Source organism: Silurus aristotelis, assembly GCF_946808225.1.
Source record: "Silurus aristotelis genome assembly, chromosome: 14".
NCBI classification, from domain to species: Eukaryota; Metazoa; Chordata; class Actinopteri; order Siluriformes; family Siluridae; genus Silurus; species Silurus aristotelis.
Window position 1 is genome coordinate 5,215,444 of NC_139587.1, and position 24,903 is coordinate 5,240,346.

Genomic DNA, 24,903 nt, shown 5'->3' on the forward strand with positions numbered 1-24,903 from the left:
CAGGGAAACTATTGGTTGAGGTTCATTAGCATGTCTACGTGTGCGTGTCCGTGTGCGTGTCCGTGTACGTGTAGCCCCCCATTGAATAACGCCAACAATGCGATTGCCTCATATTTACAACCTTTAAACCCTCAAGCAAATGCACATATTTCCCTTCTCACAACTTTTGGAAGAGTTTAAATTAACATGATATAGTCAAAGTGAACACAACTTAGTGATATATTTATGCTAATGAAATGAAATGAAACGCTCCAAAGCACGTAGGGGGCAAAAAGTTATAAGCAGCTTTGTCACAATAACTGTAGACAATGATAGACTTGCCATTCAGGTTTTCTAGGTTCCTGCATTTGCCTCGTGCAAGGTCAATAAATGGTTGTTTGTTTGTTTACCTTCCATGTCATGCACAGACATGATGGCATGTATTTGAGTTTGCTTTCACGTGGTTTGTAGGAGACCAAGGAAACATGCATGTTGAAGTAATATAAATGTGGAGTCAACAAGACAGGAAGTTTATGCTTATGCATGCTCAGGAGCTACTTTTTAGACGTTCAGCCTGTGTGAAATGTAGACTCGTGCATGTCCAAAGGTTTGCGTCACTATGGTTTCGAGGTGAAACATAAAATCAATGTATATTTATTAGAATAAAAAAATTTCGGAAACAATTCCAAATTAAATGTAGATGTTTCATGCAACGAAACAATAAAAACATTGACAGTAATCAGACCCAATTTGAGCATTTTTTATTTATGTCTTCAATTCATGTCTTTACTTGATAAAAGGACATAGACTGAGAGACTCCAACATGAATAAGGACCCAGACAGAGAGACTCAGACATAAATAAGGCCCAAAACAAAAAGAAAGGCGTTTTAACCCTCAGGCAAATGAACTGTGTCCCGTGTGTGTGTGGGTGTGGGTTTGTGCATTAAAGCAAACACAAGCTATACAATATATAAAGCAATTATAGTGTGCAAATTCTCTGGCTAATTTTCTTATATATATATATATATATATATATATATATATATATATATATATATATATATATATATATAATTATTTTAATATCTGAATTTTAGATTTAGTATGCTTTGTGTAAAAAAAAAAAAATAAAAATAAAAAAAAAAAGAAAGAAAGAAAACACCAGGATTATCTAAAGAGTAGACTACTAAAAAATAAGTCAGTTTGGGTGGAGGACAATTGCCTAATAGCTGATGTGATTATATCAGCAGACGAGAGTGGGTCAATGGAACTAATAAATGGTGCTCCATGTAAAAATAATTGCAAACTAAAAAACACTCAGCAATGATGTAAAAGAGGTGACTGCTGACGTGCATGCTATAAACTAAATAATAAAGAAAAGCCAAATTGTTTCACAATATGGACTCTGGATCATGGGTCAAAAGTCGATAATCACGCAGGAACACAGTTCATAAGCGTATTCTTCATGCCTAGCTCACAAACCTGGAATTGATCCAGTTTTTCCTATAAATCTACTAACATATACAATAGAGATAGCCTGCTTTTTTGGCATAAAACACACTCATTGCTCCACCTTCTGGACTTCTGGAAGATTTTAGCAAAGCTATGATGCGGATGGTACAGTACATGAATAGTAAATCAGAGATAGACTGAGTTTCCTATCAAAAGAAGTGGATCAGTTAATATATGTTTATTAATAAACGTTTTTGTGAGTCAACATTTCTCTATCCTGTAATATGCAATGTCCAGATGTTGAGTGTCTCTCCACACATCACCACCAACCCCTGGTTTTTAATGTCTTTATTCATTCAGCATGCTCATTAGAGAATCAATCCAGACTTCTCTAACCTCTAACAGACCTATGACTTGGGAATGTCCAGGGATCAAGAAATCCGTTGCTGGGGCAACGATTTATAGCTTGGCATCCTCCCCAAAAAGACCTAAATGTTTTCATTTATTTAATCATTTTCTATCCACTTCTTTTGGTGAGAAGGTGTTACAAATTTTTGTATCCTTTGTCCAAGTTTCAGAATGCATTCTATTTTACAGTTTGGGAGAAGCCGAAAGAAAAAGAAGAAAAAGAAGAAAAAGTAGAAGAAGATGGAAAACACATGAAAATAAAAAAGTCATAAGTCAAATATAGTTGTATAAGTCTGGCTACCTGAAGGATAACTATATGACTATAAAGTTATAAAATACTGTAAGAAATACCAGATAGACCAATGTCACTTTTTTAAAATCCCGTTTTAATAGTTTAGACCAAGGGTCCTCCACCACCTGGACATGGACCAGTAACAGTTCATGGATCATTTGGAACCGGGCACGCACAGAAAGAATAAAACCTTTACATTTGTATTTTATTTGCGTTTTTATTGACTTTTACCATCTGCAGGGTGTGTCTGTGTGTGTGTGTGTGTGTGTGTGTGTGTGTGTGTGTGTGTGTGTGTGTGTGTTTTGTAAAATGTCCACTCCACATCTGGCTATGCCAATATCCTGCACTTGTTTCAGTTGCTGTTTTTTTATGCACCGATAAATGAAGCTTGCACTGATTATGCATTATGATGAATTACATATTCCTTAAATATCAAAATCAGAATCAAAATAAGAAATAGATTAATTACCAAGTATATTTACACACACAAGGAATTTTATTTGGCGACAGGAGCTACCAGTGCAGGAGAAGTACAGACATAAGTACAGACCGTACATAGTACAGACCGTTGCACTGTTACTGCCTTTATATTTATTCACTTTACATATGTTTACATATTTATCACTTGCTGTAAATATGCCATATATTTATCTGCACTTTTGCACGACTGCTACATTTTGCACTTCTGGTAGATGTCAAACTGCATTTCGTTGCTGTGTATCTGTACTATGTAATGACAATAAAGTTCTATCTATCTATCTATCTATCTATCTATCTATCTATCTATCTATCTATCTATCTATCTATCTATCTATCTATCTATCTATCTATCTATCTATCTATCTATCTATCTATCTATCTATCTATCTTATAACAAAATATAAGTAAAACAGACAATTAAATAATGCACTATATACAGAAATAGAAATGTTGTTTAAGAAGGCAACAGTTTGAAGAGAGAGTGGGATGGGTGTGTGGGGTCCAATGTGATTTTCATAGCCCTTTTCCTCACTCTGGAGGTGTGAAGATCCAGATGTAATGTCTGATTTGGTAGCTGAACCAAATGTAGTAGGTATATATGTAATTAAGTTAATAATTAAATCATATAATATGTATAATAGCGTTATAATATGCACGTTATTGCGTCTGTGATGCAAAAAAAAAATAATGATTTGGACGCTTGGATTGTTTTTGGTATGAAGATAAAGTTCTCCCACCAGTAGATGGCGCTGCAATTTGGAGTAACTAAATATATTAGCGCACTCACTCAAAATACTATGGCACAGTGTATACTACTTAGCACTGCAGTATGCACTTACTGACTTAAACTCTATTTCCGTTTCCGGGAGCTTCCCCTCCTCCTCCTCCTTCTCCTCTCAAATGTTCCGCAACATCAATATTTCGAACCTGAGCAGTTAAACACAGTGAAGGGAGGTTTGTATGATCAGAATGCATTTTATAAACTATATTAATAAGCCGATTTAATTAGGACCGTTTAAACCGTTTCCGCATGGTGTGCGGCTTTAGGAAGATCATGTCTAATCAAAATTCCGGTTCCTCTTCACATTAGCCAACTGTAGCTCTGTGGGCAAATAGAAGGATTGTAGGTGAATTCGGAGAATAAATGAATTACAAAAATACATAATATAATTTTTTTTTTTTTTTTCGGTGAGATTAAAATACCTCGTTGGTGTTAAATAGTGAATTTGTCTTTTCAGTCTTTGAAAGCTAGCTTGAAGCTAATCACTGATTAGCTAACGTTAGCATATGTTGCAGCTATATTTTACAAAGAAAAGTAGCTGACAGGATTAGAATAATGGACATATGTCACAAATAAGGTCCGTTAATTATTTTATTGACAATTAAAGGGTCAATGTTTTCCCCCGGTTTAGTTTAAGAGTCTGACAGTATATCTGTCTGTCCATCTGTTTGTCTGTCTGTCTGTCTGTCTGTCTGTACGTATGTATTTGTGAATGTGTGTGTTTATAATACATATAACTCCTGTTATTTGTTTTTAGAACATTTATATTTACATTTGTTTTTGGTTTATAAAATGTTTGAATTTCAAAACCTATTAGTTTAAAATGTGTTTACTTTTTTAAAAGTTTACAAAAATATACGTTTTTTTTTATTCTTATTAAAAGAACATATCCATAACCCTTACATAAGGTAAATTTATAGCTATAGTAATAATAATTATTATATTTGTTAAACATCATATCACCAGTGAGTTCCCAGGACGTTTCAGAAATAGTGACTGTTATAAGAACATATCCAGAACGTTATGCAATGTTTCCTGAAAAATCAACCAGATAAGCAATAAATGTTAACATAAAGCGAATCCGAAATGCTCCATACATTTTCCAGACTGTAAGTTCACTTAACTAGGTTTAAAACAGTTCAAGGCTTTGCTTGTTCAATAGACTCTAACCAGTGATTTTGTCATTTGTGTTTCAGAGGGACAGCTGGCGACACAGGATGTCTGCTCAGAAGCGGCCGTGTGATCCCAGCAGCTCTGCTGGTGCTCCCCCTGAGAAAAGGAGAGACAGAGAGGGAGGAGACGGAGGCGAGGGTCTGAGCACAGGGGCAAGCAATGCCGTGGAGACCGTCATCAAACTGGGAGGCGTGTCCAACTCGGTAAGATGCATATCAGTGGTGTATATATGTGAGGTGTATTAAGATTTTAGAACCTTTAGGCAATGAGTGTCTAGTTTTAAGTGGTTGGAAGATAGTGAGGATGTTTCTCCATGAATAAATTCATATTTCCATCTTGTTAGCATGATATTGTGTAAGTGTGTTAGGGGAAAGAAAAGTTTTTTATGTATTTAAAAATAATAAATAACAATAAATAATTTGGTGAAAAGGCAATTGTACATGATTGTTAGACTTACTCTAAATGTAATCAGATATGCTAAGAATATTACATTTCTACTTCTATACTTTGTGCTACAGCAGTTTGTGTGTAAGTAAATGTTATTCGCTGATACATAATATTTAATAACTGAGTGCCATACTGAAAAATACGATTAATTCTGTGTAATAGTGGGTGGTATGAATTTTAATCTGCTAAACTCACTGTAAGGTATAAATGTTCATACCATTATACTTTTACATGAGAAAATAAAAGACAAATTCTTATTGTATGTGACTTCAACTCTTAATCACATATATAGCCTGGTGGGTTAAATCAGAGGTCATCTCTGCTCTGAACTATTCATGTGTCAGAATATACTGTAGTTGTTGTGATGGAAAAAGGGATATAGGATGAAAGCTATTTATTGGAGCTCTACAGTATGGTGTAGTTTCATTTGGTTTCAGTTTCAAATAAGTGTTCACTTGGTATTTTAATCAGTTTAAGTTTGTCTGTAGTTTTAAGGTCAATATAAAGGCACAAGACCATTTTCTGGTAGCAAACCCAGCATATATGTTGACAAGCCAAACCGTGTCATTGGAAAAAGTGTAGCAAAGCAGATAACAATAGGAAAAGCTGTCTGTGTTTAAGTCATGCTAGTTTTCTAAGCATGAAGCTTCTGCAGCAGATCCTCTGTTGTTGTTTATTCAGGCTTGAGCACTAGTGTGGATAATTAAACTGAAGGCAGCTCATTGGACCTAAGACAAAATTATACTCAGATTGTAATAACACTGAAAGCTATTTCTTTACATACCTCCCTATCTATATATTAAAAACTGAATGTTTAAAAACATCTTGCTGAAGAAGTGTGTTCGCTCTTTTGAAAAATATAAATTGATTACTTCAAACGAAGTGGTTAGATGTTGTATATCAAATAATTAATGATGTTTCAGAAGTTGAAATTGCCCAGAATCGCAGGATTGTCAGATAGAACCGTATAATTTACTATTTTGTCTCCATGTCAGTCAAAATCGATAGCCAAACATCAGTGTTCATGCATACTGGCAGTCTGCATAATGCTAATAAAGAACTAGATGCTTTGCACATATACACATGCGACAGTATTCCTATGTAAGTTTTCAACATTAGCCTTTTTCTATTGGTGTTTTTTCAATTACTTGTGCTTTTAATTTTTTTGCTTTTATTGTCAGTAATCATTTAACTATTGTGTGTGTGTGTGTGTGTGTGTGTGTGTGTGTGTGTGTGTGTGTGTGTGTGTGTGTGTGTGTGTGTGTGTTTATAGGAAGAACAGGATATTAAAGCACTGCAGGTAAAAAACAGGAAGTTGGGAGATGCTTTGGACCAAAGACAGGTAAATGTGTCTACACCTTACACACATATAATATGATGAATTTTATGTATGCGTTTCCAGATCAGTTTGTACATTATGTCTATTTGTTTAAAGGTTATTGAAGATGAATTGAGGGAACGAGTGGAACGGCTCGAGACGAGGCAGGCTACTGATGATGCTAGCCTACTCATCCTTAACAGATACTGGAACCAGGTAAGCAACCCCTGCAGATTGCAAAAATAATGCCTTATTAGCATTCATGATTCAGAGCATCCCATCGGAATTCCAAAGTCTTGTGTAAAAGATTGATAACCTGCTGGACCTTTTTGCTGTGAAGTTTTGTTTTCCAAGAAATTTAGTGAGATTTTGAAATGTATTGCTTTATTTATCTCGGACACATCTTGCATGCTGTGGACACTTGCTATAACTAAAAAAAAAAAAAAAAAAAAAAAAAAAACAACTTTGTTTTATTTTAGCTATTTTTTGCATTTGTTTTAGAAATTCACAACCCTTATTTTGGACCCTCATTCATCTTATTCATCTTATTCATCTTATTATTTCTCCTTGTAGTTTGACGATAATATGAGGTTGATTGCTCGTCGATATGACCAATCAGAAAGCCAACCAGTGGAGAGCCAGCCTATTGAGGGGCGGAGCCTAAAGCCAGACACACCAGAGCCGGATGGAGATTCCAATCAGGAGAGAGCAAAAGACAGAGGTAAATTGAGGCTAAGACAATGGCGCTTTAAAAAAATAAAATAAATAAATTACGCAGACCGTGTTGTAAATTGTGGTCTAACTTTTATCTTCCAGGTCAACAAGGAGAGGGGGCAAGCTCATTTCTTGCCATGTTGGCCAGTAGTAGCAGTGAGGAAATGGAGGCGGAGCTAAAAGAGAGGGTGGAGTCCAGTTGTAAACAGGCCAGTTGTGTGGTAGAGATTTGTGAGTGCTTGAAAACTACAGTAGATCAACTTAAAAAGGACCTGGATTCTAACTTAGGTGAGAGACACATTGTTAGAATGGCTTATACGTATACTGATTATAGTGTAATCTCTTACTATATGTTGATAATTCACAAAAACAAGAATAAAAGGCTGTGTTTTTTTGATAACTACAGATGGTAGACACTCTGAAATCGCTGCTCGCCTCAACACCTTACTGGCAAATGAAAATGAACGTCTTCGTCAGCTGACAGATGACCTCAAACAAAAACATAGTCACATGACCAGTGAGGTGAGAGTGATTTTGCGAGCGAAAAATGTATTTATTTTTCTAGGGTTTTTTCGCCGTTCTTTTTTAGTTGTTTCGCATTGCTTGATGTGTGTGTGTGTGTGTGTGTGTGTGTGTGTGTGTGTGTGTGTGTGTGTGTGTGTGTGTGTGTGTGTGTGTGTGTGTGTAGTTTTGATGACCACTGACAACATAACTAAGCTCATCAAACCTCGCAAGGAATTAACTGGCTATTTCATCAGTGTACTTACATTTCATCAGTGTACTAGCTCAGTCTTAAGTCAGATATTCTTGCTTTTTTTTTATTTGTATTTTTTATTAAAAAATTTATATATATATATATATATATATATATATGTTTCTAGTTTGACACTCACTTTGCTTGATCTTTCTTTTTTATTTACATTTATGCAGCAAAATTCTTTTGCCAAACCCCCATGTTATTTATTTATATTGGACACTTTGTAAAGAAGCTAAATTGGAGCGCTCTGTCAATTCAATTTATTGTGTTCAATTTAAACTCTGGCAAATTTGAACCAGTCCTACAAGAATAAACAAGATTCTCATGCTAGTAGTTTCCTGATTCAGAATAAAAAACATTATATTATATATCAGAGACTGCTTTAGCTTTGCAGGTTTAACGACAAAGAATTTGGTCACAATGTTTGGAACAGTGTTTGGAAAGATTGTAGCTTATTTGCATGTGTGGCTATGTTTCAGTCTCGTTCCCTGGCACGTGCTGCTAGTCGAGCTGATAACAGAATTAGTGAACTGCAGGTGTCAATAGAGGAGCTGCAGTGGGATACAGAGAAGATTCGGCGCAGGGAAAACCGCTTAAACACACATCTAGGGGAAGTGCTGGAGAGGGTGAGTGTGTGTCTCCAGCTAAGTTTCAGGTCTGCTGAATGTACTACTATGCTGACCTGGGTGTTTGATTCTCTTTGCACAGTTAAATAGTAAAGGGTATAAAGTATGTGGTGAGGCCAGCAGTGTGTGTGGGACCATTACGATCAACAAGAGAAAGGTAAGTGTTTTTCATTTTCTTTTTTATTGACCTTATGTATGGGCCTTTTAAATATTAGAGCTATGACTAATGATGATTTTGATAATTCTGATTAAAAAAATGTTGCTTATTATAACTATATAAGACCCTGATTCAGGGTATTTATGTATAAAATTGTACTTAAAAATGCAAAAGCCACATGTTGAGTTTAACTATCTTTAATTTTGACATTTTAAAGCTTATAGTGGTCACTTGTCGAGGAGTGCATGGGGGATTTCTCCTTTGTTTTGACAATTTTTGTTTGAAGAACGTTTTCATTCGTGAAGATATATTTGTCTAGAATGTCTAACTAATCTAATTTTGTATAATATTTTAATATATGAATGAATGAAATTTACAAACCTTCATAACAAGCATTTGAACGTAGTAAAAATGTAACCATATAGCACCGCTTTTATTTAATTCATCACTGTCATGAATCACGCCAGATCAGATCTAGTGCGACTGCCCCAAGTTAGCAAACAAACAGTTTCCACAATAGCACTTCAATCACATTTACATATAATGAGAATTATACAGTTTACGCGTACCGTGCTAATGTTTCGGCTTCATCCGTGACACCAGTGTGTTTTTCTTTTCATGTGTTTGGGCATCACTGTGGTTCTTTCATGTCACACAAGCTCATCTTTGCCCAACTTGCAAGTTCCTCGTTGCGTTCAATATAAAATGCTCCCATGCCTTGGGTGATGTGGGGGACACACTTTTTCCTGCTGACGGTTGACCTGTACTCTGCACCATTGCGCAATTGTCTGTTTTCTTGCCGTCACGCTAACTTGAGCAGCGCAACTAATCGTCGACAACGAATTTCATTATCGATTATTAGCAATTTTATTGAGTAGTTGTTGCAGCCCTGTTAAATATAATTTAATAATTTTTAGGATGCAAACGAGATAGTGGCAGTTATTATTGTCTTAATGTGGTTGTGCAGTGGTTGTGATTTAGCACTTTCTTTTTCTTTAAAAGTTTGAAGAGATGAACAGTGAGCTGGAGGAGAACAGGGAGCTAGCAGAGAACCGGTTTAGCGAGCTGCAGAAACTGCAGCAGGATCTGCAGACCGTTGTCCAGGAGAACAACAACATGAAGGTAGACATTCATACATGCATTTGGTCACACTAGCAAATACTTTTGTACTTTGTTCTTTCATAAATTGCATTTTTGCCAATGGAACCTATTTAGGACAGTTTTTAGGGTTTTTTTTCCACCAAAAGAATTCAATTTGTTACTGGGTAATAGTGAAATAACATGTCAAATTTTCCACTTGGCTTTTATTTATTTATTTTTTTAAGCCTATGAAAAGAAAAAAGCTTTGACGGTTGTCTGTGTGTATTTCTTCGAGATGGAGCTTATGTGCAGGGCTGAGGGGATGGTGAGAGACACGGCAGAGTATCGGTGCCTGCAATCCCAGTTCTCTGTGCTTTATAATGAATCTTTGGTACTAAAGGCCCAGCTGGATGAGACCAGAGCTCGCCTTAACACAACCAGGGCCGCCCGCCTTCGCCAGCTCGACCACATGGAGGTACTTGTGGTGTGTTTGTGGTCAGTGTTTGCTATATGTATCAAACAATCTGATTCACTGGTGGTGCATTAGGTTCAGTCCAGGCGTATTGTTAGCATTTTCGATTCCTGATATTATTACTTGCTTTATAATTAACATTTAAATTTTATTTGTCACATACACATTCATACATGTAGTGGATGTGGATGTGTCATTGTGCTGAGTCAGTATGGTTGTCATTTTGGGAGAGCTATAATGAAAAAGAAAGTGATATTTTGTGCATGTTTGTGCACCTGTCAGAATGACGAGGTGTCTCTGCAGCGTAAAGTTCGTACCGAAGTGATTCAGCTGGAGGACACACTGGCTCAGGTTCGCAAGGAGTACGAGATGCTGAGGATCGAGTTTGAGCAAACGCTCGCTGCCAACGAGCAAGCAGGTAACTTGGCATGCTGTCTTTCAGCACTTCATAAAAAACAGTGTTGTGTGTTTTTTTCTTTTTAAACCCTCTCCCCTAAATTTTCTCTCTCCATAAGGCCCAATAAATCGAGAGATGCGTCACCTTATCAGCACCCTGCAGATGCATAACCAGCAGCTGAAAGGAGAGGTGGTCAAATTCAAACTCAGACTCAGAGAGGCCCAGCAAGAGCTCAACCAGGTAAGAGACACTTGTGCAGTGTCTCCGAACATAAGGCATCATTTGGACGACTGTCAAAGTAGAGGTCGACCGATCATGGATTTTACTGACACCGATAGCTAGGTTGGATCGTACTTGCCGATATCCGGTTAAAAGAAAGAAAAAAACATGCTAAATGAAATAAATATGAATAAATTAATTATAATAATAAATATAATTATATAAATAATAATTAATCAATATAATAGTGTTCTCTGTGCATCATGCTTAGCTGTATAAATAATTTAAATAACTGTATAGGTAATTTAAATCGCTTTGGTCAAGAGCGTCTGCCAAATGCCATAAATGTAATTATTTAGGAATCAGGAAGTAACCTAATAATTATGTTAGGATTTATTTGGTGTGTGGTGTTTAAGTAGTGAAACAAAGAAAAGAAGACATTTGTTATTCATAATATCTTCTATAACAAGTGGGAAACACTGAACAACAATATACTTGTGTTATAAGTAAACAAACATGTCTTGTTTAATACTTTCTTTTTAATAGCTGCGTGCTACGAAGGGTAACCCCGCTGTCCAATCACAATCAAGCACAGAGATGGATATAAAAGAAGAACCTGCTTCTGTTTTAACATCTGCTACTTCCGATGTCACAGTAAAAACCGGGCAAGATAATGATTCAGCCATGCCCACTACCACCGGTGAAGACTTTTTCTTTTGTATTTAAAGTAGATTTGTTTAGAAAAAAATACTTTAGAATCTCCAGTCTGCGTTTTCATTGTAACTGCCTTTTGCAGTAAAAGAAACGATGTTATTAAAATGTATAATATACCAATGCTTGCATTTATTAATGGAGAGCAGAAGTGACGATGAATTTGTCATAATGGAGAGCGGTTTCTGTGTCTTGTTTCAGGTGTGTCTGTTAAGACTGAGCCTGGAACTGAACCTGAAGGCACTTTAAAAGAAGAAGAGAAGGAGAAGGACAAGGAAAAAGAGAAGGAGGAGAAGAAAGAAAAAGACCAGAAAGAGAGAGAGAGGGTATCTCGTGTGGCAGTGAAAGAGGAGAAAGAGAAACCAGGCACAAGCAGCAGTCAGTCAGATGACACACCATCTGAACGTGGCGCTGTGGTTGGAGGGCCAAAGAGGAAGGAAGTGGAGCAGCTGAAAATCGTCAGGGTGGAGCTTAAGTGAGTTATTATTATAAGTTGGTTAATAAAATGCGTTGATAAACATAATTAGTGTTCTTTGTTACGTAGTTTATGTAGTGTTATATAAGTTTTTATTTTTTTTTGGCAGGAAAGCACAAGAGTCGCAGAGAGAGATGAAGCTCCTGCTGGATATGTATCGCTCGGCCCCAAAAGAACAGAGGGACAAAGTGCAACTGATGGCTGCAGAGAAAAAGTCCAAAGCTGAGGTAAACTTAGAGTAAATCTCTCTCAGACACAAATCCCTATCAACTATCAGTAGACTGTCATTGGATATTACATACACACATGTCTGTGTGTCAGGCAGAGGACCTACGTCAACGCCTCCGGGATCTGGAAGAGAGGGAGAGGAGGGAAGGAAAGAAAATGGCTGATGAGGAAGCTCTGAGAAAGATCCGGATAGTGGAGGACCAGATTGACATCCTCAACAAGAAACTCTCCCTTGCAAAGCAGGTATGTGTGTAATAAGAATGTGTATGTGTGTGGTTAGTAATCTTTCAGTCTAGTTTCTATGTATGTGTGCTGAGGTAAATCTTTGTTGCTGATATAGATAGAAAGAGGTTTTTCTTTTTCTTTCTCTTATTATTCAGAGGTGCAAAACTTAAAGGCATTTTATAATTCGAGGTCGACTGTTACGGGTTTTTCTCTGGCCGATGCTGATATTAAGAAATCAGGGCTGCCGATATGTTTGCCCGATTTTCTTTGTCCCCCCCCCTCCATCTCATATAAACTAACAGTTAATGAATAAGAAGTGAAACAGGAAATTGCGAGAAATTAAGCATTTATTAAACAACACAAGCCTCCAATCAGTGCAGGTAGCAGGTTTTGGTACCCGATTCTATCTGTATCTTAAACTACAGCTGGTTGAAGGCTCGCTAGTAAAACATTTTCAAAAATGTATTTGCGTTCCAGAGTTCCCATGGGTCATGGAATTTCTAGAATACCAGGGAATTTTATATATTTGTCCAATCTTGGAATATCAGTGATTTCTTTTTTTTGTTTTGTTTTTTTTAGTTTTTTTTGTTGCCTTTAATTTTAGTTTCCATAAAATTTAATTCTTCGTTAGCGTATTTTTTTTTTTTTTTTAGCCGTTTTGCCTATTGTTATGGTTAGGCTAATTTTCATCGCCATTTTAATCCCTTCCCACTCGCCAACTGACAATTACTTAAGTCAAATGTAATTACCAGGCTGTACCTCTTAACTAAACCCAACATGCCAGGTAAATGTCAATTTCAAGAGCTTGGGTTACAAAATGACTACTTCAAAGGCAAGGTGTTAAAAACCAGATGTAGTGTGTAAAACAACTATCAAGCTATCGAATATGGGAGAAAGTGGTATGTTGCTGTAACTTTAGCTAGCTAGTTAGGCTACACTTTAAAAAATTATTTTTTAAATCTGTTAGGTAGCTTAAGTGTTAGTGTAGATAATTACTGTTAACTCTTGACAAATTTTTAGCCTCTGCAACCAGTATTTAGTCATATATTTAAACTCGTAGATTTGTGTAAATGAAGGTATTTAAAGTTTTAATCAATGTTGTATTAATGTTAAGGCTAATTGAAAAGATTGGCAAGGCCCTTAAAAATGGACAAATTTGAAATACTGTCTGTGGCTGGTTTTTGTCTGCTCAGTGCTCAGCACAACAGTGGCCCGTTTTTCCGTTCATATATTTAATGGAAATGCAGCTTTTTAGGTCAGCGAAGGTCAGGGAGAAGTCATGGAATTTGGAAATTGGCTTTGTGTAGGAACCCTGTTATTCTCGTTCCCTCTCCAAATGTTACTGTCATTATCTCCCAAAAAGTAGCATGATATTTAACCAATAAAATATATAAGGCTAGATTAAGAACAAAGGATAAGATCTTAAAGCCTTTGGTCAGCTGTCGGCTTGGGTGGTGTTTGAGCTTTAGTGTTCTCTGTGCAGCCTCTAGCCAAACGGCATCAGCCATTTTCATACAAGCAGATGCACGTCAGGTGGAGGTGGAGCTCTCCCTGTTTGGATGCCGAATACAGAGTACTGGAAAAGTAAACTTCTCTCATGCATGTGCAGAACGTAGACGCACGGTTTACGGCTGCCTAATAACCGGCTTAATTTGCAGCACAATAGGCCGATGCAGATTAATTTTAAAAAGGCCAAAAATTGGCCTGATCAGTCGACCTCTAGTTATGATCCACATTAAATAATCTAAAAAACTTTATATCTTGTAAAAAAAAAAATTGTGATTAAACGTGTAATTATTAAAAAGGCACAAAAAAGGGTGTTTGTTGGAATCTGAATTATACCAGCAAAACAATGCCCCTCCCCACAGTATAACAGTTTGATTGTTCCATTCAATTTGTGAATCATCTCTATAACTGACTACTAAGAGCATCAATAATAACTGGTGTAATGTGTTTTTTGTCAGGAGGAGGACGCCTTGCTGAGTGAGATGGACGTTACCGGGCAGGCTTTTGAGGACATGCAAGAGCAAAATATTCGCTTGATGCAGCAGCTCCGTGAGAAGGATGATGCCAACTTCAAGCTCATGAGTGAGCGCATCAAATCCAACCAGATCCACAAGCTCTTAAAAGAAGAAAAAGAAGAACTGGCTGACCAACTGCTCACACTGAAAACACAGGTATGCACAAGGACTGGGTTTCACTGCTGGTTAAATGATGCATGTTAGTAATGTTATTCTGTCTCCGTCTCTCAGGTGGATGCTCAGCTGCAGGTTGTGAGAAAGCTGGAGGAGAAAGAACGCCTCCTGCAGGGCACCATTAGTGCTGCAGAGAGAGATTTGGCTCTGCGCACACAAGCCCTGGACATGAACAAACGCAAGGTACACCGATCACAGCTATGCTCTGTGTGTGTTTCTGAAAACTTTGAACAAGTTGTCACATTAACCTAGTGTTCTTGCACAAGTCTGGATGTGATATAAAAATAAAAAAAAAATCCAAAATGAAATGAATTCCTGAAGATCTAATTTAGCACGTATGCTTGTGCACCCAGTCCCAAGAGTCTGCGTTACTGTCTGAGGAGTTACGATCTCAGCTAGAATCAGTGCAGCAGAGACTGAAAGAAGTTCGTGCAGAGGTGATCGAGAACAGCATTTCTAGAGAGAAAGAGTCCTTCAATGCCCGCCGTGCCCAGGTACACATTTATATACTATGATGCAATGCTCATTTTAAACTAGACAGTAAGTAATAATTATTCATCTCTGGAATGTACCGAAACCAATCGAAACAATTTTAATGGAAATGGATGATCGCGTTAACCTGGATCTTTCGCTTCATTAGGAGGACATCTCCAAACTGCGCAGGAAGATCGAGAAAGCCAAGAAACCCGCTGAGAGTATGCGCAATGGTGATGAGATACTTAATGAGGAAATAAACGATTACAAGGTAGGGAATACGTGTGGAAATATGTTTCATACACAAAATTTAAAATTGGAGTTGATTTTTAATTTTTATAATTTTTAGCAAGGTTACAGTTTAACAAAAAGAACACCTTGTATTTTCAGGCCCGTTTGACGTGTCCATGCTGCAACTCCCGTGTAAAGGATGCCGTGCTGACAAAGTGCTTCCACGTCTTCTGCTTCGAGTGTGTGAAGACACGTTACGATACCCGGCAGAGGAAATGCCCAAAGTGCAACGCCGCATTCGGGGCCAACGATTTCCATCGCATCTACATCGGATAGGCTGGTTACTGCTGAGTCCATTGCCTCAACATTTGCTCCAACTAAATGAGCTGTTCATTAGATGGATTTGCTGTGAAGAGTGATCTATTGTCCAGATTTTTCACTAATTCTAGCCACCATCAGCTGAAACTTCACAATGCACCACGTTTGCTTGGTTACCATCAAGGTGTAAAGGATTGTGACCTATCATGTCTGATCAGCTCTGTGTTTTGCTGCTGCTTGTATTTTGAAATGTTTCATCTGGTGGCTCTTTTACAGCAGAACGACTCACACTTGCTCTCCATTCCACCTCGACAGGTTTTGTTGAAATTAGTGATAAGCTAAAGACTTCCTGTGAGACAGAACTGCCTGAGAGGCTTCTAGTTGTTTATCTGCAGTCGTATTGACTGAACTGTGTTGTTTTTTTGTATTTTTTTTTTTATTTTGAAAAAACGGCTCAGTTATGTTGGTTGATCTTTCGCAATTCATTAAATTGCTGTCCAACTGTGCATATGATTCAATGAGTTATTTCTCCTTTTAATGTGGACCTTTTGCTTTCATGCTTTATCATTTGCAGGGTCTAATCTGTGTTTCTTGAGACTTGAGGAAACCAGAGAACCCTGAAGTACAGACATATAGACACAGGAATTTTTTACACTTCTCTCAGACAATAAGCCATGTGCATTTCCTCCGACTTCTCCACATTCTTCCTTAGCCACCCATGTCTCGGTTAAACTTCTCGGTCCGAGGTGGTATAAAATTTTTCAATACTAGCTTTACACATTATCACCTCTAAAATAGTGTTCTCACACAGCAATGCAGTGTGTATCAGGCACCTTCTGCGATTGTGTCAAAATGAGACGTTTGAGTTGGATCTCAAGAAGGCGGAGTCCGCTAGAGCCAAATCTGACTAATAGGGCGGGCGCAGAAGTGAGATCACGTCGATTGTTCTCCGATGATCATCATGCATAAGTTGCCTGAAGGTTGCGACTAATATTTTCAGGGGTTAAGCTCGTTAAAGATCTTCCTGATCTCTCGTCGTCTCCCAGTGACGTTCTTCCGCTCTTGAAGCGCACATGCCACTCAAAACCCCTGGAACGGCTCATTGCAGCATCTCTGTGTCAAACGTCATGTGAAACGTGTTTCTGGTGGATTTGCCCAGTTTCATGCAGAATTATACATTTGCTCTTTGTTCTAACTTGGTGTTCATGAGGAAATTGCGGATGTGGTAATGCACATGGTCAGAATTATGTAGGGATTTTCTTCCAAAGGAAAGAAATCACCAAAATGTATCACCAAAGGAAATAGTATTCGCATGAAGGAGTCTATATATCTAGTGAATAGTGTCACTGTGGAAAACAGGCATTATGTCCCATTTCTTCCTACAATGATCCAGCCATGAAAATAGCCCCGGATGCAAGCATGGCATCTAATTGGTGTTTATTTGAGAGTTGTATTTTTTTGGGGATTGTGCTATACAATGCTCTACTGTTTTAGGGACTTTGTGGGTGTGTGTAAATGAGTATATCGAGATTATAAATTGTCTATCTGAGACAGGGCGATGTGTATTATTGTCACAACACAACAGAATTTAAGAACGTCACAGTGAAAATTAGTTTTTCTTCCTGCCCTTTTTTCTTCCACTCTCCCTCCCACTAGTAGATAAACGGGTTTCACTTGCATTACATGTACACTTGCCATAATCCAAGTGCAGCCAGGAACCATTTACAAAGTTTTTTGTTTTGGAAGTATATAACAACTTTTGTGATTTATTGCCTTTTCATTTGCTGTGATTTTTTTTAAAAGTTCAAATTAAAACAACACATTTTTTTCAGTAGTTAATATTGCTATTTGTCACAGCCAAACACTTTTGGCCAATAAAAAAAGTATTAGTTGCAATGCCAACTGGCCTCCACGGATGCACTGGACTATGATAAAATTTCTTGTTGGGATGTTTTCCCCCAGTGAAACCTGAACGTGCTGTGACATGAAATCTGTAGCACTGAAATAGCCCGTCACACTTCATCTGGATTTATTTTGGAAGTGCTGATTTATGACTCATGAAGCTCTGACAGTCGAGTTTGTGCTCCGATGAAGTTGCCTGGGCTTGATATTCCGAAAGTCAAGTTTTAGTTCCTTTTATTGCTTGCTTGTATTCTCACATAACTCTGTTTAAAGATGATTTTGTGTGGCAGTCACAGTGAGAGTGTTGTCTGGAGGAAGTGGCTCGGTGTGGGGCTGCTCGTGCTCTCAGCACTTACAGTGAAGTGTGAAGGGGAAAAGATGCCATTCGAGGACATATTCAGACATGACTATAGACCAACGGTTGTGGCAGAGAGTCTGCGTATCCATGTGGACTCGGTTTTTGGAACCCACACAACCCAGCAGTGTTTGACAGTAAGCAAGTAAACCTTGTTATGTTTAATTAAACAAGTATGATTTTTAAAAGCACATTTTGACTGTAAGAGGACACCAATTTGTAAAAATGTTTTTACTTATGATTTCATGCACACAATCTTTTTTTTTGTTGTTTTGTTGTTTTTTTGTTGTATCCCCCCAGTTTGTTGTCTTCAAAATTCCCAATCCCTAACTCTGTCCTATCACAACATATGGAGAGGTTGCTGCATTTGACTAAACAGTGTATCCCATGCACAAATTAGGGAAAAAAATGCTCCTTTAATTCAGACTATCTATTCAACATAACAGATTGCGTCCCCCTCCTCCCAGCCAACTGACCTCAAATTAACATGGCTGCTCACTGCATGAACAGTTAAAAATACACCTCATATCTTCTTGTACTGTAATACTTGATTTTGGCTCATTCGATATATTAATGTCGTTTCAAAAATGTCAATGAATAGCAAGATTTTTCATTCTTAGTTTATTACTTAAGTATATGTTAACCAAAATCATTTACATACAAAATTTCTTACAATTGCTTTCGATAATATTGTTACGCTACATAATATCAGTCACTTATTCATTCGTTCATTTATTCACTTATTCATCTTCAAAAAGAGCTTTATTCAAGTTTTGATCTGGAGCCGATCACAGGAACACAAGAGGATTATTAGATTATGAGACATCCATTCAAACCCACATTGTGCACATTCACTCTTCGAGGCAATTAAAAAAAAAGTGTTATACTGCAATACAATTTAAATGTGTAAGTAATAAAGAAAAAAAAAATCTCTATGCATAGAACATGTCCATGCAGAGCAACGTTTTTCATGCTAGTTTTTTTTTCTATAGAAAATCAAGTTAGATTTAGTTATAAAAAAATAAAAAATAAATGTTATAAAAAAAATGTTATAAAAAAAAATTATTATTATTATTTACCCTATGCAAAAAGACTTTTGAGACACGTAGACATATGTGCTGACTTATATCTTGTTATATATATATAGGGGCCCGTTCTCATCTGGCATTAACACGCATCCTGTAAGATCTCATCATCAGGAGTTCTTAGACTACCTTGTTTGTTTGGGATGCATATGCCTACTGTAGGAAGTGTGACTGGACATCATGCATGACTAGACATTGTGCTGAACAGTACAGTCTTTCACAATTAATAGACAAAGGCAATGCTGTAACAGCAACATCTGATCATCTGTTTCTATGAGCAGCCTGTACAGATACATTAAAAAAAACATAAAATGTATATGAAAAGTGTATGGCTTTCTACCTACAGAGAAAAGTGGTAGCTAGAGACTCATTCTAAAAGACCAGTGTAATCGGCTACATGTTTCGGCTGCTTGCTTGTGATCAGATCAATGAAAAAGATGTTAATTCAAGGTGTGAACATGGCCTTACAAAGTCTTTACAGTTCAGTGACTTTGAGGAGGGAAATATACTTCAGTCATCAGTTAGCTGGCTAGCTTGTTGCTAGCAAAAGGCATACATGGAGAATGAAACAAATGCATTCCTAAAACTCTCCATGACACTATTTGTTGGTTTATTTTTGCTACAGTGAATTGTTTGGGGAAAACCTATGAAAATGGGAAATTCTCTTTAATGAAAAAAAAAAAGTGGAAGCATGATAATGAGGAAAAATAGTAGATGTAAAACTGCATGGATTCACAACATGCATAGGTTCACAACATTTTTCAACTTCTCATCAACTATATTGAAGCAAATCATTGAATTGGACTTGTTCTCAAAAGATGTTCCCAAGTTTACCCACAAGAAAATCACTATTCCATAATAATTTACGCGATCTGTTTGTTTCATTCTTGGTTTCATTTCCTACATTTACATTTATGATATTTAGTAAACACCCTTATCCAGAGCGACATACAAAAGTAGTTTGAGTCTCTATCAATGAATAAATCAACACTGGTTTGATTGATTACAAACTAAAAGATACCATCAACCAAAATTCTGTTTAGGGGAATTATAACACGCTTTAAATAATAGCACAAAGACCAAACAAATAGGGGGGAAAGTGCTATTTTAAGTGCTTCAGGAAGAGATAGATCTTCATCCCATCATTTGAACATAGCCAGTGACTTAGCTAGTTTAGACATCTAGGAGAAGTTCATTCCTTTGTGCAGGAACAGAAAAGAGCTTTAATGTCCTGCCCAATTATTTGTGGTTGACAATTCAAAACCACATTTTTCTTTTTACCAATTTTTTGCTCAGAAGTGTAATACTGGTTCTAAATGTATTGTACATTGTTTTGGAGAGATTAAGATCTCCAGTCCTGTTGCACCACACTCGCTGTCCTTCACACAGGTTTAAATGCAAAAAGGTAACTCTTCAGGAAAACTACACACGAGTGAAAAATATTTATAATTTTATTATTTTTAAATGTATACTCAAACACAGCATTCAATCTTCTTGTGTAATTTTGGGCTGTGCCTGCAAGCTTTTAACGTTGTTGAAGCTGTTTAGTATGCAAGCAGCTGACCTTGTAGCAGGAACAGTAGTATATTTGTGAGTGTGTGTGTGTAGTGTCAAGTGCATGCTTGTGGTTAAATTGTGTGCAGCCATCACTGTACGCAAGTATCTTCTTCAGGCAGCTCATTGTACTGACTCTAACCTTAATCGAATGCTAGAGCAAGTGTGTAAGTGTAGTAAGTATAAGTGTGTGTTGCCAGTTCATCAGGTGTACCTACATTGTCTGTTCTGGTACAGCAGCATCGGTGAAATTTTTTACCACCGTGTATTGACACTTGTTTTTTGTAGGTGTTTAGTCACAGTCACTATTTGCTGTTGATTGAATACTGCAGTAAGAATGAGGTGTGTGTACCACTCATATGTTCATAGATTCATACAAGCACTACACACGCCATAAAATATATCACCGTCAGTGCTGTGATTAATAAATAAGGTAAAGGGATGTTTTCAGAGCATCAGAAGGATTATGGTGTAGGTGGAAAAAATGGCAAAGAAATATATATTTAGATTTCTTTAATTAGACTTTTTCTGGAGCTGTGAGGCCAGTTTAACTAACATGTAGAAGAAGTAACCAAAATCTGGGGTCAGCCATGATACAGTGCCCTGTGAGCATTGAGGGTTAAAAGCCTTTCTCAGGGGTTGCAATATTTCATCAATTCTTTTGTGTGAAAGTAAAAAAATTTATAAGAAAATAAAAATTCCAAGTCCATGTACAGATAGTATTTCTTTTAGACTGGATTAAATGAAGCAAACTGGACCTTTTGCTTTCTGTAAATGTTTATGTACAAGACACACAACTGTAAAGGTAATACAAAAATAGAACAACACTGCATAAAACATTACATGGATAAGATAAATAAATACAAAGATGTCTTTTTCGCATAGACAATTACTTTAAGATCAAGTGAGCAAAATGGCTGCTTGGAAGTACCTGGGCTTGAACTAACTCAGAGCTTCAACCACTGAGCTACTGCCTCCAAAATGACTGCTTTTAGTGATATTGTTACACTACATAATCTCATTTGCTCATTCATTTATTCACGATACTATACATCACTCAGGTAACAGTGTCTTCTATTAGTTATTAGCTTCATTAGCTTTATAGTTTCAATCCAAACCTGACGAATCGAAGATGTCCTGATAAATCAATATTTTTGTGTTAGTTCTTGATATTTGACACAACACATTCCAACCCTAAAGCTTTGATCACGAATTCTTATTATGTGGAAATCGGCGTCTGGTTAATGATCGCTGACGCGCTCCAGCTCTGATTCTGTTTATCTGTTATCTGTGTGTGGATAAAGACCATCTCATTCAACTCTCACACGCACACTATTACTCTTTCTTCCTGGTAGTTTTTGGACATGGCGTTGCAGTTTGTAGCAGAAGGAGCAGCCGGGGGCCTCAACGTCATTGCTGTGTACGTGGCTGAGGTCCTGCGTGCCACTGGAGTAGGCGGTGAGTGAGTTTGCTTGGTAAAGATATAAATATAGGGTTAAAGATAAGGACAAAGATGTGTTGTGTAGAAAGAAGCAGTTTAGAATTATGTACAGTATAATACAGCTAAATGGCAAGAGTTTTCTTGTTTCCCAAATAAATGTGTATAGTCTTAGTATACACACCCAGTAAGGTTCAAAGTTCATGCTTGTGTGAAAGTATGTTTGACAAAAGAAACTATGGACCTGTGTGTGTGTGTGTGTGTGTATTTGATTGTCAGGAATTCTGGCTAAGTGCAACTAATCCATAAGACATTTTGAACATTTCTGTTTATCATTTGCTATTGACAATTGTACACACTCAGGAACATAAGTAGGATTATTAAGTAGGAGAAAACTGAATTTATTGCATAAACACTAATAGAAAACATTTAACTAATAATTTAATTTATTCTAAATCCAGTTTGAGGCCTAGTGTAAGCCAAGTCAAGTCAAGACTTGCATTCAAGACAAGCATTCATACACTTAAATTAAAGTCAAACCAGCCAATGCTAAAGAATCCACACATCTGTAATCTGAAGATGGGCCTGAGATGAGCACATTAGATGAGGCTTAAATTCTAACATTGTGGATCCTTCAAACTTTTGTATAATTAAAATTCTTAGAATTTTATAATGTATATGTACTCATGCATTCCGTTCATTTTTAAATTTTTTCATTTACCAGATGCTGTATCCATCCCTCACTTCACCCCTGAGGGCATGGCCTTTGCAGCGAAGTGGATGTTACTGGCATTGATTAGTTACTGGCTGCTGTGCGCCGTGTTGAGATTATCGGTAGTGTTGTTACGGCGTGGATTCTGGATGCTGAAGTTCTTTGTGGTTGTGTGGATCTTTAGTCGGATCATCAGTGATCCCAAAGCCTCTGCTGATGCCACGATTACACGCTTGTTCCTGCTGGTACTGCTCGCTGCTGTGTGGAGCGTAGCCACTGGGAGAAACAGTGGGACAGATCTGACCAGTTTGGATGTTCGACTGAAAAGTCTGGAGGGCAGAGTAGCCATAATGGAGAAAAACGGTCAAACAAAATGATGAGAGACTAAATGGATGTGATTAGAGACAATGCAGAGAGATGGAAGAAAGCAGGAGGAAAAGGATGATAAAAAAACAATAGGCCTTAAAGATTACATACTACAATAAATAGCTGTCTGGGGTTACTTACTAAAATATAGTTAATTAACATATACTTTTTTTTTTTCTTCCAACTGACAAGTCATTTAAATACTCTACAGACACAAAAATCATTCAGGTTTGCATAAACAAGTGGCTTAAATGGACTCTATCCACAGGAAGTGGTGTAGTAAACACAAACTGTGACACTGTAAAATACACTGTGATTATAAAGGCATGGAGGAACCATAATAAATCATTTCACTACATGCTGGTAATCGAAAATAATCATTAGCAGCCTGGTGTTTATTGGAGTTGAAGCCAGTTCTATGAGAAACACCCTGAAAACGGGTTCATTCTTAATTATTACTCTTCTTAAGACTGGTTTTCTCTCACTTGGTATTAATAGTACAAGAATGTAACTTGTTACTAAGAATCCTATAAAACTGCCCCAAAGACTTTCCTGTGTCCAAAAAAATAAAAATAGAAATAAAGAAGATTTATCCCTGACTGTTACAGTGATGGAGCTGGAGACTCTTTCCAAAAGAAACTTCTCCTGTGATCCTGTGAAAATTCCTGTGTAGGTTCTTGCTATCAAAATTATTATCTTAAGTGGATTAATAGAAACCTGAGCTTGTCTTGCACTCAAAATACTGGCCAACGTTAAATTATTGCCTTTTGATTATAATATATATATATATATATATATATATATATATATATATATTTCAAAAATATGATCGATCATTTATTTTAATAAACAAAATTGAATTTATATCACTCAGAGCTGAAGAACTCTGGACATGTAATCATATATCAATATCTATACAGTTTTAAGGGGTTGCAATATTTCATCAATTCTTTTGGGTGAAAGTAAAAAAATTTATAAGAAAATAAAAATTCCAAGTCCATGTACAGATAGTATTTCTTTTAGACTGGATTAAATGAAGCAAACTGGACCTTTTGCTTTCTGTAAATGTTTATGTACAAGACACACAACTGTAAAGGTAATACAAAAATAGAACAACACTGCATAAAACATTACATGGATAAGATAAATAAATACAAAGATGTCTTTTTCGAATAGACAATTACTTTAAGATCAAGTGAGCAAAAGTAAAGATATTTATACATGGTGTATTATTGATTAAAAACTTTCAAAATGCAGATGAAACTCGAGAAGAATGTTTAATTTAAGACCACTTTATACGTTTTAACAATTAAAACTGTTGTTTATTTTTTGCTGTTAGGGCATATGAATGTTAAAATGTGAAAAATTCTGATGATATAGCTTATATTAATGTGTAGATCTGTGTTTTTGTGTGCAAAAAAAAAAAACAACAACAAAAAAAAAACATTTGAAAGATGGAGACATCTCATGTACTGGAAGGAAACTCTGTGTGTGTGTGTGTGTGTGTGTGTGTGTGTGTGTGTGTGTGTGTGTGTGTGTGTGTGTGTGTGTGTGTGTGTGTGTGCGCAAAATGTCCTCTGATGTTTTTTCGGTCTTTACTGCACAATCTGTGGCATTTCACTCCAGGCTTTAGCTTTTTTCTTGGCCAAAGCCAGCCATGGAGGCTCGTCCTGGGTTAGAGGGGCTGGAACTGGGTGGCTGATGGTCCTCTTTTCCTTTTCCAGTAGTGCTGGCTTAGATATCTCCAAAGAACATGACACTATTTACAAAAATACATAAATAAATAATAATAATTTAAAAAATGATTTATAATATACACAATACTGCAAGTTGGGTTGTAAAGATTGTATTGTGGATATTTGTCCACTAGAGGTCAGTAAA

The 24,903-nt window shown here is 36.8% G+C and overlaps 3 protein-coding genes across 6 annotated transcripts in view; 2 read left to right on the forward strand and 1 right to left on the reverse strand.

The window, feature by feature from the left end:
* Nucleotides 1–3,417: 3,417 nt before the first annotated feature.
* Nucleotides 3,418–16,116, forward strand: rnf20 (ring finger protein 20, E3 ubiquitin protein ligase). The gene is made up of 22 exons (XM_083561479.1): nucleotides 3,418–3,566; nucleotides 4,590–4,769; nucleotides 6,287–6,355; nucleotides 6,449–6,547; nucleotides 6,905–7,052; nucleotides 7,148–7,333; nucleotides 7,452–7,567; nucleotides 8,282–8,428; nucleotides 8,511–8,585; nucleotides 9,588–9,707; nucleotides 9,961–10,140; nucleotides 10,420–10,555; nucleotides 10,653–10,774; nucleotides 11,300–11,453; nucleotides 11,666–11,939; nucleotides 12,049–12,166; nucleotides 12,261–12,410; nucleotides 14,357–14,569; nucleotides 14,645–14,770; nucleotides 14,941–15,081; nucleotides 15,228–15,332; nucleotides 15,452–16,116. The coding sequence occupies exons 2-22, from the start codon at nucleotides 4,611–4,613 to the stop codon at nucleotides 15,626–15,628; spliced, it is 3,015 nt and encodes a 1,004-aa protein (XP_083417605.1). The 5' UTR covers nucleotides 3,418–3,566; nucleotides 4,590–4,610; the 3' UTR covers nucleotides 15,629–16,116.
* Nucleotides 16,117–17,328: 1,212 nt separating this feature from the next.
* On the forward strand, nucleotides 17,329–23,168 carry LOC310737275 (uncharacterized protein). Its single transcript, XM_083561525.1, has 3 exons — nucleotides 17,329–18,004; nucleotides 21,862–21,964; nucleotides 22,669–23,168. The coding sequence occupies exons 1-3, from the start codon at nucleotides 17,786–17,788 to the stop codon at nucleotides 23,031–23,033; spliced, it is 687 nt and encodes a 228-aa protein (XP_083417651.1). The 5' UTR covers nucleotides 17,329–17,785; the 3' UTR covers nucleotides 23,034–23,168.
* A 904-nt stretch (nucleotides 23,169–24,072) lies between these two features.
* The window catches only part of LOC310737202 (uncharacterized protein), a 28,524-nt gene continuing 27,693 nt past the window's right edge, over nucleotides 24,073–24,903 (reverse strand). For all 4 annotated transcript variants that reach the window (XM_083561407.1, XM_083561408.1, XM_083561406.1 and 1 more), the window contains one exon: nucleotides 24,073–24,781. In XM_083561407.1, the coding sequence (XP_083417533.1) occupies nucleotides 24,618–24,781 (164 nt within the window). In that variant the 3' untranslated portion in view covers nucleotides 24,073–24,617. The remainder of the gene's footprint in view (nucleotides 24,782–24,903) is intronic.

What these genes read in the sequence shown, in the direction of transcription:
- LOC310737275 (XM_083561525.1), top strand. Translation starts at nt 17,786, where the DNA reads ATGATTTTGTGTGGCAGTCACAGTGAGAGTGTTGTCTGGAGGAAGTGG. An exon ending in CAACCCAGCAGTGTTTGACA is followed by an intron (nt 18,005 to 21,861) that starts GTAAGCAAGTAA and finishes TCTTCCTGGTAG; the next exon opens with TTTTTGGACATGGCGTTGCA. An exon ending in GCGTGCCACTGGAGTAGGCG is followed by an intron (nt 21,965 to 22,668) that starts GTGAGTGAGTTT and finishes TTCATTTACCAG; the next exon opens with ATGCTGTATCCATCCCTCAC.
- rnf20 (XM_083561479.1), top strand. Translation starts at nt 4,611, where the DNA reads ATGTCTGCTCAGAAGCGGCCGTGTGATCCCAGCAGCTCTGCTGGTGCT. An exon ending in AGAAAAAGTCCAAAGCTGAG is followed by an intron (nt 12,167 to 12,260) that starts GTAAACTTAGAG and finishes TCTGTGTGTCAG; the next exon opens with GCAGAGGACCTACGTCAACG. An exon ending in TGCTCACACTGAAAACACAG is followed by an intron (nt 14,570 to 14,644) that starts GTATGCACAAGG and finishes TCCGTCTCTCAG; the next exon opens with GTGGATGCTCAGCTGCAGGT.